Raw genomic sequence first — 19,921 nt, forward strand, 5'->3', positions numbered from 1 at the left:
AACTTGATCATTCTTTGATTCGGTTTTACGAGTCAATTGCGTGACTCGTGCGTGTTTAGTGAATGTTCGTATTGCTTTGGTCTAAAATTGAGATATGATTTTCTTAATTGTGGTACTTACATGACGGCAAGATTTAGATTTTTATGAAGGCTTTGACTTTTTTATACTGATGAATTATAAAGTCCATTACATGGCTGCCATGCTCAGTCATATGGTATAAATTTATATATTTACATGTGGCCATGTGGGTATTGTGTGTTGTAATCAGGGTTGTTTAAGGTTTATGGATAATTAAGCATTGTGGTATTCTTGAATATTATGCATGTGCAGTGTCAGGTTTTGCTTGTCGCTTGAGATTGTTGGAGTTGTTTTTATAAACGAGTACTTGGTTTTATGGATTAATTGGTCAATTAAGATATTGAGTTTTTTGACATACTATATGAATCGAAATTGACTTCGATTTTGAGGCATAAAATTTGCTTTGGTAAGATAATGGTCCAAGTATATGATGTCTGCACATGACTTGCTGAAGTGAATTTGCTACATCTTTATGTAATGAGTTCATAAAGTATACTTTTTTTTTGACAATAATGAACTTTATATATATATGTAAACAACTAAACAAAGAGTTGAGATCAAGTACAACATCAGCCAGTAGCAAAGCTTACTGACCAATGGACATATCTACAAAGGAAACTACGAATTGTGCCCAACGAGTGACGCAATTCGATTGGTACTGGCGTTGTGGAGGCCAGAACAGAAGATAATTTTTTTGAAGTAACTTGGAATGAAACGGATGGTAGTGATGCAGAATGAGCTCGATACATATTGAGAAGTAGACCTTTCGTCGATGCAGCAAAAACAGAGGAAGCCCGGACATGTTGAATAACGGGGATGCTTGAGATCGAATCCGAAGAAGTTACCATAAACCGATCCCGAGGAGATGACCTACAGACCAGAGTAAAATAAGTGACTGTAAACAAAGACAAAGACGTAGTATTATCCAAAGGAAAGATAGAAATTTTGTTAGTGTTTTTCACAAAAGAAGGCCAAAGAACAGGCAACTGAGAGTGAGAGCCAAAAAGATAGTCAGCCATATGTAAAATCTGAAACGGATTAACCCTGCAGTTATCAAGAATAACTGAATTGCAACTCATCCAAATGGCCTTTATTATACAAAGAAACCGAAGAAGGCACTGATCTACTGCATCCGTGGCCCTGTGAAAATATCCAATAAAATCAGCAAGCCATCGTTGCAAGCAAACAGAAGGATTAGCTACAGAATTAATACCCAGAGCCGAAGAAAGCCAAACATGTCTGGCAACAGTACAAGTTCAAAACAAATGATTTAAAGACTCAGCATGTGAGTGACAAAAAACACATGAAGTACTTACCTGGATGCCTCTAGTAGATAGAATTTCTAAAGAGGGAAGGATATTGTGAACTATACGCCAAACAAGAAGCGAAAACTTAGGAGAGAAACGAAGACCCCAAAGAACTTTCCACGGAAAAGCAGAGTAAAAAGATGGAGAGCAGGAGAAGGATATTCGTGACAACAAGAAATCATACCCAGAGCGGACCGTGTAGACTCCATCTTCCGTGTATTTCCAATAAAGGAAATCGTCAATATCTATATGTGGAGGTTCCATGGCAAGAATAAAATTGGCACAAGGAGACTGAAACCAACAATAAACAGCTACTGGATTCCAGTCACCTGAAGGAGTGAGCAAACTAGAAAGCACAGGTGAGGCGCCACATCAAAAAGATCGCACCGAGGGAGAAGTCCCATTAACCCAAGGACTTGTAAGAAGATCTACAGAGGAACCATTACCGAGCTTCCAGGAGAAGCCAGGAGCAAAAGCAAAAGCTGTGCGACATAAGCCAGACCATAAAAAGGATGGATGAGAGACCTTAGATCTCGACGCAGGAACCGGTAGGTCCTTCCTATACTTGGGCAGCATAAATTTTGCTAATAAACTAGATGGCTGGTGATGAATACGCCAAAAATTCTTCATAAGGGAAGCCTGACTTAACATCGAGACAGATTTCAGACCAAGGCCTCCATCTTCCCGAGGACGCTGCAGAGAGTCGCTAGAGAGCCAATGAATAAATCTATGACGAACATCCTTGCGTCACCAAAAAGCCGCAATCAAAGAGTCAAGTTTCTTACAAATTCCGACCGGAAAAGGAATTGAAGACATCCAAAAACGTATCGAACCTAATATAATAGAGTTGATGATGAGGAATTTGCAAGGCTGGCTGAGGTGCAGCGAAGACCAAGCAATAATACGAGTTGTCCTCTTGTCCAACAAGGGTTGAAAAACCAAAGACTTCTTTGAAGAAAGATCAACAGGGACCCCCAAATAATTCCCAAAACTATCAGAAGTTTTCATCTTCAGAATAAATGACATATGAGACATAAAATCAGCTGGTGCATTTGGACTGAATTTAATAAAAGACTTATCTAGATTTATCATCTGTCCCGAGGCAAGCTCAAAGCACCGAAATAAGTCCCGTAGAGTCTCAAAAGAAGTTGGAGTAGCTTTACAACAAATAAACGCATCATCAGCATAAAAAAGATGTGTGATCGGAGGTGCATACCGAGAAATCTTAAGACCAGGTAAGGCGGTAGCCTTCTCCGCAGCACGCAACTCCCAAGATAAAATATCCATGCACATAATAAAAAAAATAAGGTGAAAGAGGATCACCTTGCCTCAGACCACACGATGGTCTAAAAGAACTAGAGGGCTCGCCGTTGATGATAATATTATAAGTTACAGTTGAGATGCATTCCCAGATAATATTTTGCCAGAATTGCGGGAACCCGAATTTCTTCATGATCGCAATGAGAAACGGCCAAGACACACGGTCAAACGCTTTATGCATATCTAGTTTCAGAGCCGCATAAGAAACCGTTCCTTTATTCGTTTTGTTAAGATAATGCATGATCTCATGAGTAATAAGACATCCATCTGAGATAAGCCGTGAGGGAACAAAAGCCTGCTGAGAATCCGAAACAATCGATGAAATGACAAGCTTGAGACGATTAGCAAGACATTTGGAAGCAAGGCGATAAATAACATTGCAGAGACTGATAGGACGATATTGAGAGATCAGTTCCGGCTTGTCGACCTTTGGGATAAGAATAATATGAGTATTATTCCACTCTTTCAACATCACCCCCGAATTAAGGAAATGAAGCAGAGCCATAGTAACCAAATACCCAACCTGGGGCCAGAACGTCTGGAAAAATTTCGGAGTTATGCCTGTTAGAAATCTAGATCTCTATACTCAACATATTCATATATGTTATAATTTTAATTTAGTCATAAAATTAAAAGGTGATCTTATGCATGCAAACTACAAAATAAATAAAGAAGAAATCATCATCTCACATTGATATTTCGGTTTACATGGGCACAAGAGAGTTCTCCTACTCTCTTGTTCTTGAGCTTTCCTTAGTGGATGAACAAGGATTCAAGAAGAGAATCCCTCCCAAAAGTATTATACCCAAGATAACAACTTAATAAAATTAATATTATTATTACTAGAATAATACTAATTTTGTATTAAAATTGACCCAAAAATATTATTGGACTCTCTATTATTTCGGTTTAGAGAGAAGGAAGAGAAGGAAGAATTTTATCTTTCTAAAACTCTAATTTTAGATGAATAATGAATGAGTAATCTAAAATGTTTTTGGTAGTGTATATTAGGTAAAAATGAGGAGAAAAACCCATGGTTTTCTCCTCTCAAAAACCGGGTGGAATGGGGAAGGGAAGAGGGCCAATGCATGAACAAAGTGTTCTTCACATGACCACTAGGTTTGCATGGCTAGTTTTTAGGTAAATCATTATGCTTACCACTAACATAATTAACCTAATATTTTCCTAATCCTCCCATTATTTCGGTTTACATGGATAAAATGGACTCCATTTTATCTTTGTCAATTTGTCATATGTCACATGTCATATGTCACATAAAATTGTTATGTATTTTTAACATATTAAAAATCAACGCATTAATAAAAATACGTCATATACAAAAATCGACTTAGTAATTCGTAATTACTTGTACCAAAATATTTTACCAAATATAAATCACAACATCTTGTATTTACAATAAATTATTCATTCAAATGCAATTGTTTCTTTAAACAATAATTTCATCCAAGTAATAAAACAATTCGATTACTTAGACCGTATCTTATTTAATCAAATTACAATGAGACACGTAAATATTACTTCGAAAATCGTCCGTCAATTTTAAGTAATTTAACTGACCCGTATCGTCATACGATCAATTAAATGATCAATTAAGAGTGTTACCCTTTAGGTATGACCTAAGAGGATCAACTGGTCACCACCGTCTCACGACAGTAATGTCAAACTCTAGTCAGCCAATCATTACCGATATGTGTGGACAGTTGTGAGTAAAATATTACTTCCCAATTGTATTCTTTAAAATGAGACTTAAACATGTGATCATTATGATCAACTTGATTACGATCGCATTATTGTCGGAGGACACATATTCCAACAATCTCCCACTTGTCCTCGACAAGTGTGCGTCACCAATTCTCTTGTCCTATTACTATCTCCCACTCAATGCAAGGTGTCTTTCAGGTCGTACTTGCAAGTGATCATATCGAGAGTGGTTCCTCGATCTGGAGAACAACTGATTGACCGGAGTTATCCACCATGGATACATTCCGAGCGTGGCCACGCATTTCTAGTTCATTACTCCTCGAGTGGCCCTGAGATGTTGTTATAACCCTGACTAGGGGTGGACAATTCCTATCGCACTCATTCCCTTCGACTAGCCACAGCCATCATAACCCAAAATATGCCCATTTGACCCCATTTACGAAGGTCGTAGTAACACAAATAAAAGTTAATCTGAAACTGTGCCATCTTAGGCGAATAGTCTTTAGTAAAAAGAATCGACTCATTCGAATACTATAGTAGCTCTCGCCACGATCAGGCTACATAAATTTGCCAGAACTCTATAAGCGGTCATAAGGCCCGACAAAATGTTCCTAACAGTCTGCCTATGTGATCGACTAGTCATTCTCATATGACTCTATGGCACTTGAACTTGCCATCAATCGCATCACACTCTAGTCACTTCGAGACGTCACCTCATGTAAGTAACTATGGGCTACAACCCGTTTGGATGTAACAAAGCATAAGGTGAGTTAATAATAACTCAAACGACAAATGTCGACATCACATTCCGGTAGTCAATACCATATTACAACCTTGTGATGCATATCGTAAGTGTGTAAACACTTGTTTGATTGCAATAGAAGTTTAACATACCACATGTCCATGAGTTCAAACTTCTTATAATCACATTTTCTTTACGTTCATGTTATCTTCTCATAGCATGAATCTTACCAAGTACACATCTAGGTTCCCAACCTCGGTTTTGGTTCTTTATCTTGAGAGAACTTCCTTGTCGATTATCACATAACAAACGAATTTGTGGTGAATGATATAACTTGTACTAATCAAGTACTCTACCCACACACAATGCACTAGGTATATGTTTTGTAGAATCTTGCAACAATTGTCAAGATGATTAGCCTAGCACTTCTCACAAGTCCCAGCATTATAGGAAAAACTAGTTTTGAGTAACTTCTTATTCAACTAAGTATCTTTCCAAACTTCCTATTTCTGCTTTTAGCTTAAGAGCTTAGGATTTTCATAAATCCTTACATGTGTTCGAAATGCAATATGTGCAACCTCTTGACACACAATAGAGTCTTCTTGTCAAACACTGAAATTGCTCATCAAATTCTCCTCGAGAATTCATGACGTTTCATGTATGGCTTTCCAACGATCCATCATGCTCTTATGCATATGATATATTTTGGATATGTGCATGATTATTCTAATGGCGGAAACATTAGTAACCTTTAATCATGTCATCAACTATTCTTAAGTTCAAGGAACGACCATGACTGCTAATGGCCTTTCCATTTTCATTTACATGAATAACCTACGTTACTTGTTGATTTGATGTGTATGTCTCTATACTTATCCAACATCTCATGATGTGATTGGATTCATCATAGTCCATTTTCATCCAGAATTGAAAACTCAAATACTCCTTTGTGAAGGAAGGTATTAGCTCTCATTCTTCAATGAGTGATGAGTTATAAATTTTACAAGATGATTGCTCCCACTAAATTCCATGTCTACACATGATAACTTCCAACTCCCACTTAATTCCACATAATTCGTAAATGCCTCCTCAATTGAGACATTTCAAGAATTGAAATATATATTGCTTTGTTTAAGTTATTTGAGATAAAACCATATATGTTCCCATCATATCCTTTCAAAATACTTATTTTGAAGTGGTCTCATCTTAACCTTATGGAAAGAGATTTTAATCTCTAACTCATTCATATCATAATGATGCGTAGCAATGTCATTGTTTAAATATAAATAATATCTAATACATGTCCTTCAAAATACCCTTTTCGGAAGGAGGTTTAACCATTTCATTTTCATAATGAGGTTACGTAATGACATTTGCGTGGTTAATAATTAACTTAGCTATTAAGGATATCGGTATATCAAACCTTGCAACCTCTAGTCATAAATCTCATTTATTTTCTAGGATGTAACTTTGATTCATTTAGGCTCTTAAGTAAATATCAATGTTGAAACTATTGGTCAAAATTTATCATAAACTAGTCAAAGCTCTTGTTAAGACTTTACATTAGTCATTTTCTTCCAAAACTTTCTTTTGGTCTCCTCATGTAGTTATCTTGAGAAAACATTCTCTTGATTACTTCACTTGGTCTCTTTTGTCATGTAGATCTATTCGAGACCATAGATCTCATCTATTGGGCATACTATATAAATAGATATACCTTTATTCAAATCATTCTCCCTTGCGTAGATCTCATTTACACAAGTACATAGATTTATCTTGGTGTTGTGTCCTCATTTTTCTCCCACTCTATCTTTAGAATAAATACACTAGAGATTCAAAGATAGTATATGAGACACAAATAATGATTTTTGAGGTATAAGGAGGACTATCTCATAGGTTGACTAAACTATCTCATAGGTTGACTAATTGTTTTAGATTTTGTAAGTGTACTTGGTGATTAACTTTCCTTTAAGAGAGTTCATTAACTCAATATCACTTTGTAAATGATCATACACAAGTCTTTAGCTTGTGGTTATATAATGAATCCCATCATTATAGTTGTTAATTAGATCCCTTTAAGTGAATAATCATATGTTTCTATGAGCAAGCATGTATAGACGAATTTTAGAACAAGGATAAAAATGATAAAACGGGTGACTTGGGTTGCAAACCAAGCCACCATTATCCAAAATACAACCAATTATCCAAAATACATTTCCATGTCAAACACGGAAATCAAAAGGTTCTAAAATCCAAAACATAATTAAAATAAAACAATAAAAAGCGAAGCTTCATGGAAGCTATTCCTAGCTTTTCGATGGTTTCTCAAGCTTGCTTTTCTTTTCCCTTGTCCTTGCTTGGTGGAGGCCCTATTTACAATAAAAAGGGGATACATTATCACAACTTTGTATCACAATGCCATAGTTGAATTAGAAACATAAAAGAAAGGATAGTCATTTACCTACTGGAGTGATCTTTCCAGCCTTAATATCACCAAGGTATTTGGAACAATTTCTTTTCCAATGTCCAACACCATTACAATAATGGCATTTATCAAGAGGACCCTTCTTGATCTTGGAGGTACTAGCTTCATAAGTCTTAGCTTTGGTGAAAGTGGGAGCTTGCTTCTTACCCTTCTTCCCATTCTTTTTGAACATCCCCTTGCTTTTGGTGCTTATGTTAAGCACATCTTTTGGTGGGTTCACATTTAACCCCATGTCCCTTTCGGCTTGCACAAGTAACTTGTGCAACTCTTCAAGAGACACGTCCTTGTCTTGCATGTTAAAATTCACCCGGAATTGAACATATGCCTTGACTTTGGATAAGGAGTGTAGAATCCTATCTACAATGAGTTCTTTGGGGATTTCAACCATTTGAATTTTCAAGGTCTCGACTAGCTCCATTAATTTGAGCACATGAGGGCTAACCTTTTGGCCCTCTTTGAAGTTGAGATCAAAGAATGCCGCAGCCGCCTCATATTGGACGATCCGCGGAGTTTGTGAAAATATTGTCACAAGCTTGGAGTAAATCTCATTAGCGGTGCCCATCTTAAAGGCTCTCCTTTGGAGATCCGCCTCCATCGCAAAGATCAACACGTTTTTCATTGCGGCGGACTCCTTATGGTAAGCCTCATATGCTTCCCTTGTGGCGGCGGTCGACCTAGTATTAGGTTCGGGTGGAGAGGCCTCGGTAAGGTAATGAAGCTTGTCGTCACCTTGGGCGGCTAGTTTGAGTTGGGCATCCCAATCGGAGAAATTTGACCCATTCTTTTCAAGTTTACATCGATCCATAAAGGATCGGAGCCATGAAGTATTAGTGAGAGGCGTGGCGTTGGTGTTTGGATTTGCCATTTGTTATGAGAAATAAGAGCGGTCTACAAAACAAAATAGAAGGAATAAAACATTTGTCGTTTTAATAATAATAATAATACTCGTAAAAATAAGTTTAAACAAGTTTTATTGCATTTATCTAGTGACCTCTACCCAACTTAGATAAATGATTCCAAGACCCAAATTCATATCGACTTAGGCACGGTAGGGCCGATTCATCCCTTATCAATATAACTCGGTGGATTAACGCTTAATCGATTCTACTTTTAGAACTCTTGGTCGATAAAATTACTCTAATGTTTATTTATAGCCCGGAACACATGCGACTACGGTCACGAATACTTCCGTTGAGCTCAATCCAAATTTCGAATAAATGTGTCCATGATCCAAATCCACATCAACTTGGGCACGGTAGGGCCGATTCATCCCTTATCAACATGAATTCGGTGGATAGACATTTATCACCCACTTCCCCTACGTAACAAGTTTTGTACCCGGTAGGGTCAGTGCACTCCTCGCGAAATAGGTTTTCATGGTTTCTACTATTTGGTAAGGTTATGTCTCAATTGATTGTTTTAGCGAGAGGTCATGTCAATTTATTATCTATCACATTTTAAGTGAACTAAAGCGGTGAACTACGATAATTCTAATTGATACGGTCGATAAACTCGATTAAAAGATGATGCATGTTTTAGTTATGGCGATTTAGCGATGCATGCGACATATAAATAAAATGCAAAGCATAAAAAAAATCCTAGTATGGCCTTCCTAAAAATAGAAAATCTAATTAACTATTACAAATTCGGAAACCAACTCCATTGGTCCCTTGAACTTCGGTTATGGCACGCATCTCGAGGGAACACCGTCTTTATGTATCGCCTTCTTGAATGACACCGTCTTGAAGGAAATCCGGAATAAATAAATTACATAACAAATTACATAATTTCCTATTATACATTTGTAATTAAAATAAAATAAATCTATTAAATTACAAAACGGTGATACGAGATCACAATAAATTACAACCGAATCGATATTTCCATACATTTCGGGTAATATCAATTAAAAACTAAGGCCATACTAAGTAAAATTACATAAAATAAAATTATGACAATCATAAATAAAATGCAGAATTATAATATGTATGAACATGCCCAATTTTATGCTAAATCGCCTTTAAGTAGCCAATATCGTATATTTAACGGTTTTTACGGATTTGCGTGATTCAACCTTTTAAAATCACAATAAAATACATAAATTCATATTTATGCATAAGTTAATTACCCTAACCTCTTAGGACTCAAAATTAGTCTCCACTAACTATTTGACCATAATTAACTCATATTTCTAAAATTGTTCATTAATGGACCAAAAATTATAATAAAAATGCCATAAACTTCAAATAAATCACAAAAAATCCAAATAAATTCAAAATTTGAAATTTAAACTTATGAACATTCTGTAAAAATACATGACACTCATAATGTTCAAAAACTTAGGTTAAAATTTCGTAAAATTATCGGAAAAACTATGTTGCGGTTTATTGGATTTATCAATAAAAATCATAAAAACATGAGAAAAATTATATTCATCAACTTTTCAATTTTAGATCTGAAAAAGATAATAAAATGCAACATGTGACGTTTTTCCTTAGTCATAGAGTATGTTTTAGCAATTATTCACTAATTAAGTCACTATTTATGCTATTTTTCATCAAAAATTCATAAATCATGCATGAAGACTTCAATATAGCCTATTACTTTACACACATCTTGTAAAATTGCATGTGACAACATACTAAATTTCTATGACCAGATTCGAAATTTATCTCATATTAACCTATTTTTCTTCTAAATCCGATTTTAAACATGAAAAATCCATATTTCGAGCATAAGAACTCCAAAAATTATGAACATTTACAGGTCATCTCAAAATAATATATGTGATAACATATCCAAAAATCACTGGAAAATTCGAAGTTTAGCTAATTTTAGTCCGAAAATGACATTTTAATCATAAAATCACATTTTTAATGCCATTATTTTATAAGATGAACAATAAAAATCCATAAATTAACCAAAATATCCTAAAAACATTTTAGGACCAGAAACTTTAACATGCATAATTTATTTCGTGATATATCTTAATAACACAAATTTACAAGTTTTATATGTTAATCGTATAACTCGGAAAAACTATAACCGATTTGCATGCAAACAACCTAGGCTCTTGATACCGCTTGTTAGAAATCTAGATATCTATACTCAACATATTCATATATGTTATAATTTTAATTTAGTCATAAAATTAAAAGGTGATCTTATGCATGCAAACTACAAAATAAATAAAGAAGAAATCATCATCTCGCATTGATATTTCGGTTTATATGAGCACAAGAGAGTTCTCCTACTCTCTTTTTCTTGAGCTTTCCTTAGTGGATGAACAAGGATTCAAGAAGAGAATCCCTCCCAAAAGTATTATACCCAAGATAACAACTTAATAAAATTAATATAATTATTACTAGAATAATACTAATTTTGTATTAAAATTGACCCAAAAATATTATTGGACTCTCTATTATTTCGGTTTAGAGAGTAGGAAGAGAAGGAAGAATTTTATCTTTCTAAAACTGTAATTTTAGATGAATAATGAATGAGTAATCTAAAATGTTTTTGGTAGTGTATATTAGGTAAAAATGAGGAGAAAAACCCATGGTTTTCTCCTCTCAAAAACCGGGTGGAATGGGGAAGGGAAGAGGGCCAATGCATGAACAAAGTGTTCTTCACAATGACCACTAGGTTTGCATGGCTAGTTTTTAGGTAAATCATTATGCTTACCACTAACATAATTAACCTAATATTTTCTTAATCCTCTCATTATTTCGGTTTACATGGATAAAATGGACTCCATTTTATCTTTGTCAAATTGTCAATTTGTCATATGTCACATGTCATATGTCACATAAAATTGTTATGTATTTTTAACATATTAAAAATCAACGCATTAATAAAAATACGTCATATACAAAAATCGACTTAGTAATTCGTAAATACTTGTACCAAAATATTTTACCAAATATAAATCACAACATCTTGTATTTACAATAAATTATTCATTCAAATGCAATTGTTTCTTTAAACAATAATTTCATCCAAGTAATAAAACAATTCGATTACTTAGACCGTATCTTATTTAATCAAATTACAATGAGACACGTAAATATTACTTCCAAAATCGTCCGTCAATTTTAAGTAATTTAACAGACCCGTATCGTCATACGATCAATTAAATGATCAATTAAGAGTGTTACCCTTTAGGTATGACCTAAGGGGATCAACTGGTCACCACCGTCTCACGACAGTAATGTCAAACTCTAGTCAGCCAATCATTACCAATATGTGTGGACCAGTTAACAGTAAAATATTACTTCCCAATTGTATTCTTTAAAATGAGACTTAAACATGTGATCATTATGATCAACAGTTGTGATCGCATTATTGTCGGAGGACACATATTCCAACAATGCCATCTGGCCCAGGTGATTTGGATCCATCCATACCATTGAGAGCATGTATAATATCAGTCGCAGTGAAAGGAGCTGAAAGCACCAAACAGTCTGCCGAACTTAGCTGCGGCAGATCAAGTGACTCAAGCAAAGGCTCAATAAAACCTCTCGGCGAGGCAGGATCTTGAGGAGGTGTAGAACACAAAAGTTCCTGAAAGAAAGAAGTAATCTCCAACGAAATCAGATCTGGCTCGAATAACCATTTTCCCGAGACCGAACGTAAAGCGAGGATACGTTGATGCGAAGATCGTTGTTTAACTCGGGAATATAAGAATCTCGATGGTAGACCATCCAAAATATCGCTTTTCAACTTTGCACGTTGCAGCCAGAACACATGCTGTGTCTGAAGAAGTTGAAGTTGTTCAGAATGAACTTGCTGAAAAGACGTTGCTGACTCAACATCCACAATCCGAGTACTAGAGGATTGAATTCTATGTTGAATCTCAGACCAATTAATACCATGGGATAGCCGATGATGAATCACCCATTGCATTATAGAAAAACGTACAGACGATAGACGGCGTGATAAAACATACATAGGAGAACCAGGAATAGAAAGCCGCCAGGCACAGTCAACAATGTTTGCAATTTCTGGAGAACTAAAACACCAGTTATCAAGGCGATAAGGGCGTCAGCCAGACTTTGAGATAGGGAGAAACTTGAGGATAATAGGTGCATTGTCCGAAATAAGAATAGGGAGATGCAAAATTGATGCAGCGGGGAAAAGGTGAAGCCAATCATGGTTAGCATATGCGCGGTCAAGCCGTTCCATAATCAGTTGATCATTAGAGCGATTATTGAACCAGGTAAAAGGGGGACCAAAGAAAGGAACGTCAAGCAATGAATTATCCAATCTCCAGGAGGTAAAATCCTGTTGGCCGCGTATGACATTGGAGCCACCTAATTTATCAGAATGCAGTTCAACTTGATTAAAATCACCAATAATAATAAAAGGAGACAGACCCGAAATTAAATCAGAAATTGCGTTCCATAAAGGTAGACGAAACTCAAAAGATGGTTCACCATATATAAACATCATATACATATCTTTCTTTGTACATACATGGGTAGGCCCTAAAGATACAATACACAATATAAAGTGAGGCTTAATAACTAAAGAGCTAAGTACAACAGAATCATCCCAACGCAAAACAAGACCCCCACTATGTCCAACAGAATCAACGCCGCAAAAATGAGGGAGTCCAAGGTGAGATGTCTTAGCAGCAGCAGATGATACCGATGTCTTAGTTTCTTGCAAAAACAAATTTGACGGATGATATTGATGGATACACCAAAATAGAAAAGGAATTGTAGGATCATCCGTCTCTCCTAATCCCCTACAATTCCAGGCAAAAGTTGTCATTTGAAAACGGGTGGCGAATTAAGGTCCGCCACCAGACCATCAGCTAGCAAGTCTTCAGCGCTGTAACATGGCAAAAAAGAAACAGATAAGGGATGGGAAACTAAATGAAAAAGAAAAAGCTCATCTGGACGAAGACGCTTGTTTGGTTGATGCTCAACAGTGTTATAACCAATGGAACTGAATAATCTCTTACCAGACGGCCTCAAACCATTAGCAAAAAAATTAGAAAACTTAGGAAAACAAAACGAAAAAGGAGGAATAGAAGATGAACCTAATATCAATTTAGGATCCATTGATGGTAGGATCCATTTAGGAATAGAAGACTCTGTTCGTTCGTTTAAAAGTCGCATGACTAGACGAACTAACACCGAAAGTTACCTTTCTTTTATAAACTAGGGTAAGTTCCCTAGAAACAGGTTCCACAGGCTCCATAGCAACATCAGAAGAAGAAGCGAGTGTGTCGCGAAAAAGGCATCCAATATCAATAACCTGGGTCGGGAGCGTGGGAGAACGAAGGCCCAACAACGTAGTATCATCCATAACATCTTCAGGAACATGCATACGGAAACCTGGTGATGGCGGATGAGCAGGGGCAGACTGTGGTACAAAACGAGATGATGAAGGCGGATCAAAAGTCGAGCTTCCATGCAAAACAGGGAACGATTCCAACAGAACTTCACGGGCATGATCCTCATGAACCTGGAACTTAGGTGGGGCCGAAGAAGACGGTCCTGTAATATCAGGCTCCTCTGAGTCCGAGGACGAGAAGGAAAAAACAGGGGAAGCACCCCCTGAATCCAACACAACCGTATCATTCTCATCAGTCAGATTGATATCCGAACTGAGATACCTATAACGTGGTGGGAGACCCATAATCTCCGTGGAGTAAAATGGAGAGCCAGCCGGACCATGAAGAACATCAAGACCCCGAGCAGAGAGAGCGTCCATTCGGGCTCGAATAGCACGAGATCAGACTTTTTACTTGGTAGGATGAAAGAAATCCGATGGCTAACCTGGCCGCAAGTCTTACAGAACCTGAAAACGCCTTCGTAAGAGAAAGCAATCCACTGATGTTCTCTTTCATTCAAGGCCAAGTAGCAACCTAGAATCAAGGGTTTGGAGAGGTCAATCCAAACCCTTACACGAACAAAATTTCGAGGAGGAAGAAGTGAAGGGTATGATTCCTCTTCACATATATCGCCCACATGGGACAACAAGAACGCAGCAACCGAAGTGTTCATCAAGTGAAACAGAAGATGTTTCACCCTGATCCAAATAGGAACAATTTGGAACAAGAGGTTATCAGCTGTCGATGTGGACGAAATTGGACGGAAAATAAGCAAGCCACCGTCCATGTTAACCGTCTGCCTATGTCGGAAGTAGTTGTAATCCTGATTGGACGAGAAAGAAAAGAAATAATACGGCTCAAAACGACGAACAGAGACCGTACCATTCAATTTCCACTTAGCTGTAACAATATCCAAGATACGAGCAATTGTCAGGTATCGCTGATCTTGAAACCTTGCCAAAAGAGTCCTTGACTCATCAATATCCGTGAAGTCTACGCATAGATGAGGAGGAAGTTGCAAACAGGCACTAGCTCGACAAGGAGCAGAGGAAGAAGCAGACGTAGACGCCATATATAGATATATAAACAGAAAACTATCGGTTTGATATCTTTTGTGTTTTTCTTTATACTTTTTATATCATAGAACTTAAACAGATGAAAAAAAAAGGTCCTGTAAACAGAGAAGGGAAGAAAGGAGAAAACAGGTTGGCGGAAATTTATAGGTTGGAAAAATAAACATGCGAGATGACACATGGAAGGCAAGATAACAGAAAGAAGACAGCTCAGATAGCAAGTAGGGTGTTAGGCAGGCGTTTTGGGGGAAAAATCAGGAAGTTTGGCGAGGTAGTGGGAGGGTTAGGCTGAGAAGGCGGTGGATAGGGTTAGGGAAACAGATAAGAACAAGGACTCCATAGGAGAACTCCAGAGGGAGAGATTTTTTGACCGGGGTTGGAAATTTTACAACAGATATAATATCCATAAAGTATACTTAGGATAAAGTAATTAGGACACTATTGATTTCATTACTGTTTTGAGTATCACACATCTTAGCCAACAACAACATAGATGGATTCTTTGCATTATGAATTCAGCACGACTACTAATAATTTTTAGGATTATTTCATAGGAATACTCCATCCTATGGGTGGCCTGCTTAAATTACTCCATCCTTTAAGTAATTCGAATTTAATCCGTCCTATCCCCCCTTCCTTCCCATAATACAATAGAGTGACCGGCAACCTAAACAGCAGGTTACCTTATGTTTTTAAGGGTTAATAAACACCTTAATTATTTTACAAAAATAATCCAAACTACGAGTGACCTTCATATAATACTCCCAACTATATTTAATCTCATCATAATCGGAACTCTTAACACTCCTCCTGCGGCCACTCCTCCGGCCGTCGATTCCCTCCATTCTCCTGTCCTCTTTTCTATTCCGCCATCGCCACCTCAACCGCCTAACATTTTCATCACGGTATTTGTCGTCTTCGTTCCCTAACTACTCATGGTTGGCGCGTAAAGATCACTCCATGTTTGGTGGTGTTGGTGAAGTAAGGGTGTGAGCGTGGTGGTCTTATGGTTATTTTGGTGTAGAATGTGACTGTGATTGGGAGGTAAAAAATGCATGATGGTGATAGGAGGGATTAAAGGATAGAGTAATTTAAGAAGATAACCCATATGATGGATTATTCCTATGAAATATTAGTTGCCACGTCATTTTTCACCTCTTATAGCAGGTCAAAAAAACAAGCAAGTTTGTTCTGGGAAGGAAGGGGGGATAGAAGGGATTAAATTCGGATTACTTAAAGGATAGAGTAATTTAAGCAGGTCACCCATAGGAGGGATTATTCCTATGAAATAACCCTAATTTTTATGTCTCATTCTAAGGTCAATAATTAGCTTAAGGCAGGCAGATGGGTATTAGTTTTTGTCGCCAAATTATTATGTTATCGTTTTTGGTTCTTATTCGGTATGGACATAAGGGATAAATTAGGGGCGATGATTTTTTATCATGCTAGTAAATTATAATGATCATGGTAGAATATTATAGTTATGGTTATGGTTGTGACAAATAAGGAATAACGATTTGTCAATTATGAACTTGTTTTCAGATTAACATTATTTGGCTATTAGTCTTATATAAAGTGTCTTATATTTTGAGTTATTTGATTGAAACACTAAGTCGTCAAAGTGACCTCTATTGTGTATATTAAATAATTTAAAATATCAAAATAATTGTGTGTGAGTGGATTTCCTGGGGGTAATGGTCAGCCCAAAGGAAGGCTATTACTTGGCCGAAATTCAATTACACGTGTGGTAATAAATATGTAACAGTTATTCGGTTTTTGGTGTGAGTGTCAAGTCGGCCCAAAGGAAGGCTTGATATTTGACACGATTTTACTGTTAGTATTTGATTACTACGCCAAGAGTACCACTTACAAGTCTAATTATTGTCCAAAGATGAGGTTAGATGTTGTGCTAGGTATCTTGTGATGATGGGGATTTCAATATTGAATCTGCAAATCAAGTTAAGGGAGTGTTATTATATTTATGACACTCATAAGGATTATGCCCTTAAAGGTTTTAATATGAATAAATTCAATTTTAAGGGTTAGTGTGTGTAGTTCATGCGATTAATTGTCGGTCCAAAGATAGACCATTATTTGGCCGAATTGCATATACACGTTGGGTAATAAATATGTGACGATTATTCGGATTTTCATGTGAATATTGACTCGGCCCAAAGGAAGGCTTAGTGTGTAACACCCCCATACTCCAAGTGCCTTACCAGGACCACTTAAGGCATGGAAATGCTACCATCTCGGTTACCCGAGGCAATGTATATCAAATAGACAATAAATAAACGTACTTTATTAAGTAAGTTTAAAGTGATACAAGTCCAAAACCAAAACTGTTAAACATAATACAACTGTTCCCAAAAAAGCTAAACCAAATAATGTATATAAGTGTTTAAGACACAGCGTAAGACTTCTAGACATCTCGTGGCAACTCAACCCAGCTATCCCATGCGCTTCATCTCATACCTGCTAAATAACTGCTCACCATCCCCGAATGGATCATCATATTTTTCAAAACATTTAAACGGGGTCAGTTACTGTTTACACAAAGCAATACAACAGAAACAATACAACAATCATCCAATCTCCATCATAACTCCATACACCTGACTACACACTAAAGTGTGTAGTCTTGCCAGAATACTCATCGCAACAAGTATTCCACGCCGCCAGTGGGGGACCGCAGCCGTTCCCACCTAAGTCCCGCTCATCTCATCCGAGCGATAACCCTTGTTCCTAAATGTGCACATCCCCTCTGTGGCAGGTTCAACAGAGTGCGAATCAAGGGCGTGAAGCCACTCCCGCAAGTGACTCCACTCAGCCGAGAACGCACCTCACAAACCACAGACAAGCAATTACAACCAACCATATTATACAATAACAATTACCAATTACCGATTCCAATATTATATAAATCAACAACAATGATCAACCATCAACAATACTATATAAACAATAACCGAGTAGGGAAACCCTACCTGGAATAAGCAACCACAAGAGCGTCACATCAGCTAATCAGTAATGCTCCTCTACGAAACCTCCTCCAATAACACATATACATACTATTACCACCTAATCAACATAATACACCCGAAACTCCTAATTCTACCCAATTAGGGTTTTAAACAAACTCAACGAAACATTATAAAAATTAGGGTAAATTGATAAATTATACCTTCTATAAGACACATTTTCAAATCTTATACCTAAGATAATTTTTTTTCAAAACTTATACCTAACATCTTTGTTTTTAACAAACTTAATACCTAGTCGAAATTCCGTAAAAAAAAAAAGTTAAATTGACCGTTTTGCCCTTACTCTTTAACCCATCAACTAATACCCATTTGCCCAGCAACTATTTCCCTATGACATTCACATAAACCAATCAACAACCACCACCACAAACACACCCCTTCCACCGCCAACGATATCCCTACCACGCCGTCACCGGTGCCCTCTTTCTCACGTGAAGACCGACCTCAACAACCCTAAGCGTAAGCTTACCATATCCCTTGCCCACTACAAGCAACACGCTAACCACCTAACCCTATTTTCATCCCCGAAAACATAACAACTCTAAGAACCACAAAGCACTTGATCTGCTCAAACAAACTTCTCCGGTGGCCTTAAGATACCGTTGCTTTTTCACGAAATCCAGATCTGTGCTATAGAAAGTTTGAGAAAAGGTGCGGTGCGTGCTTGGAAGAGGACGGGTTGCGCTCGAAGGCGACACAAGTAGAATGAATAGAAAAAGGTGAGAATTAGTCATAGGAGGTGGGGTCCAAGTGGCCAGAGGACGGCGGACAGTGGCGGAAGATTAGGATGAGGGAGGTTTGGGTTTGAGAGTGAATCTGTGTTGGGTGGCAGTTTGAGAAGGGAGGGTCTGGGAAAACTATTGTTGATCGAGATGGTGGCGAAGGAAGGTAGTCGGAGACGTCTGAGGTAGCCGGTGATATCGTTGATTGTGGGTGATGGTGGTGATTGTGGGGGGATTGGGATTATTGGTGGTAGCCGGTGGGTGATTACTGGGTTTATGTTAGGTAAAAAAAAGTAAGGGTAAAAATGTCAATTATGACATATTTTATTATTAAAAACTGAATTTAACCGGAATTCAGTCGTTTTTCTTGTCGGAATTGAGATTTGGTATTAAGTTTGTAAGAAACAAAGATGTTAGGTATAAGTTTTGAAAAAAAATTATCTTAGGTATAAGATTTGAAAATGTGTCTTATAGAAGGTATAAGTTATCAATTTACCCTAAAAATTATACAAGAATCTTACCCTTGATGCGAAGAACTCAACGGTGTAAAGAACACGACGATCCGACGATCCTAGCCCTTGGGATTTGCTAATAACGCGAAGAACAATGCAACGTAACTCTTTTCTTTCTTTGAAAGATTTTAGAAAAGTGAAAACTGATTAAGAAAGATGACGGAACCCTTAAATACTAATCACGCGTTATTAACTAAACCCGGCTAAAACAACCCGTAAGACCAACTTACTCGATCGAGTAAGTGACTTACTCGATCGAGTGACCCTTACTCGATCGAGTGTCACACTTTAATACTACGGTTTTATGAGTCTCTTAGTACTCTATCGAGTGGGCCTTACTCTGTCGAGTAAGGGTAGTTTGGATTTTAAAATAGTTTCTGTCTGTAGGGTACTCGATCGAGTAGCCTTGGTACTCGATCGAGTAGGGGGCACTCGATCGAGTATGTTGGGCACTTGATCGAGTGGCTCGGTTTACGGGTAATGTTTTGTCGGGTTTAGTTAATAATGCGAATTAATATATAAACCTTTTCGTCACTTTCATAATACACTTTTATCAAACCTAATCACTCCAAAAGA

General features: G+C 37.2%; 1 protein-coding gene across 1 annotated transcript; it reads right to left on the reverse strand.

Moving 5' to 3' along the window:
- Positions 1-647: 647 nt before the first annotated feature.
- LOC141618237 (uncharacterized) lies at positions 648-12,556 on the reverse strand. The gene is made up of 7 exons (XM_074435340.1): positions 12,020-12,556; positions 2,779-3,243; positions 2,325-2,651; positions 1,773-2,078; positions 1,395-1,676; positions 1,206-1,276; positions 648-1,122 (listed from the first exon to the last, which is right to left on the reverse strand). The coding sequence occupies exons 1-7, from the start codon at positions 12,554-12,556 to the stop codon at positions 648-650; spliced, it is 2,463 nt and encodes an 820-aa protein (XP_074291441.1).
- Positions 12,557-19,921: the final 7,365 nt, after the last annotated feature.

Source organism: Silene latifolia, chromosome X (genome assembly GCF_048544455.1).
Source record: "Silene latifolia isolate original U9 population chromosome X, ASM4854445v1, whole genome shotgun sequence".
Lineage (NCBI taxonomy): Eukaryota > Viridiplantae > Streptophyta > Magnoliopsida > Caryophyllales > Caryophyllaceae > Silene > Silene latifolia.

Coding starts and splice junctions, on each gene's coding strand:
- LOC141618237 (XM_074435340.1), bottom strand. CDS start 12,556: ATGCAATGGGTGATTCATCATCGGCTATCCCATGGTATTAATTGGTCT. Junction 2,079..2,324: donor TTTCTTCAAAGAAGTCTTTG/GTTTTTCAACCC, acceptor GACTCTCTGCAG/CGTCCTCGGGAAGATGGAGG. Junction 1,277..1,394: donor TATCTACTAGAGGCATCCAG/GTAAGTACTTCA, acceptor TTAATTCTGTAG/CTAATCCTTCTGTTTGCTTG.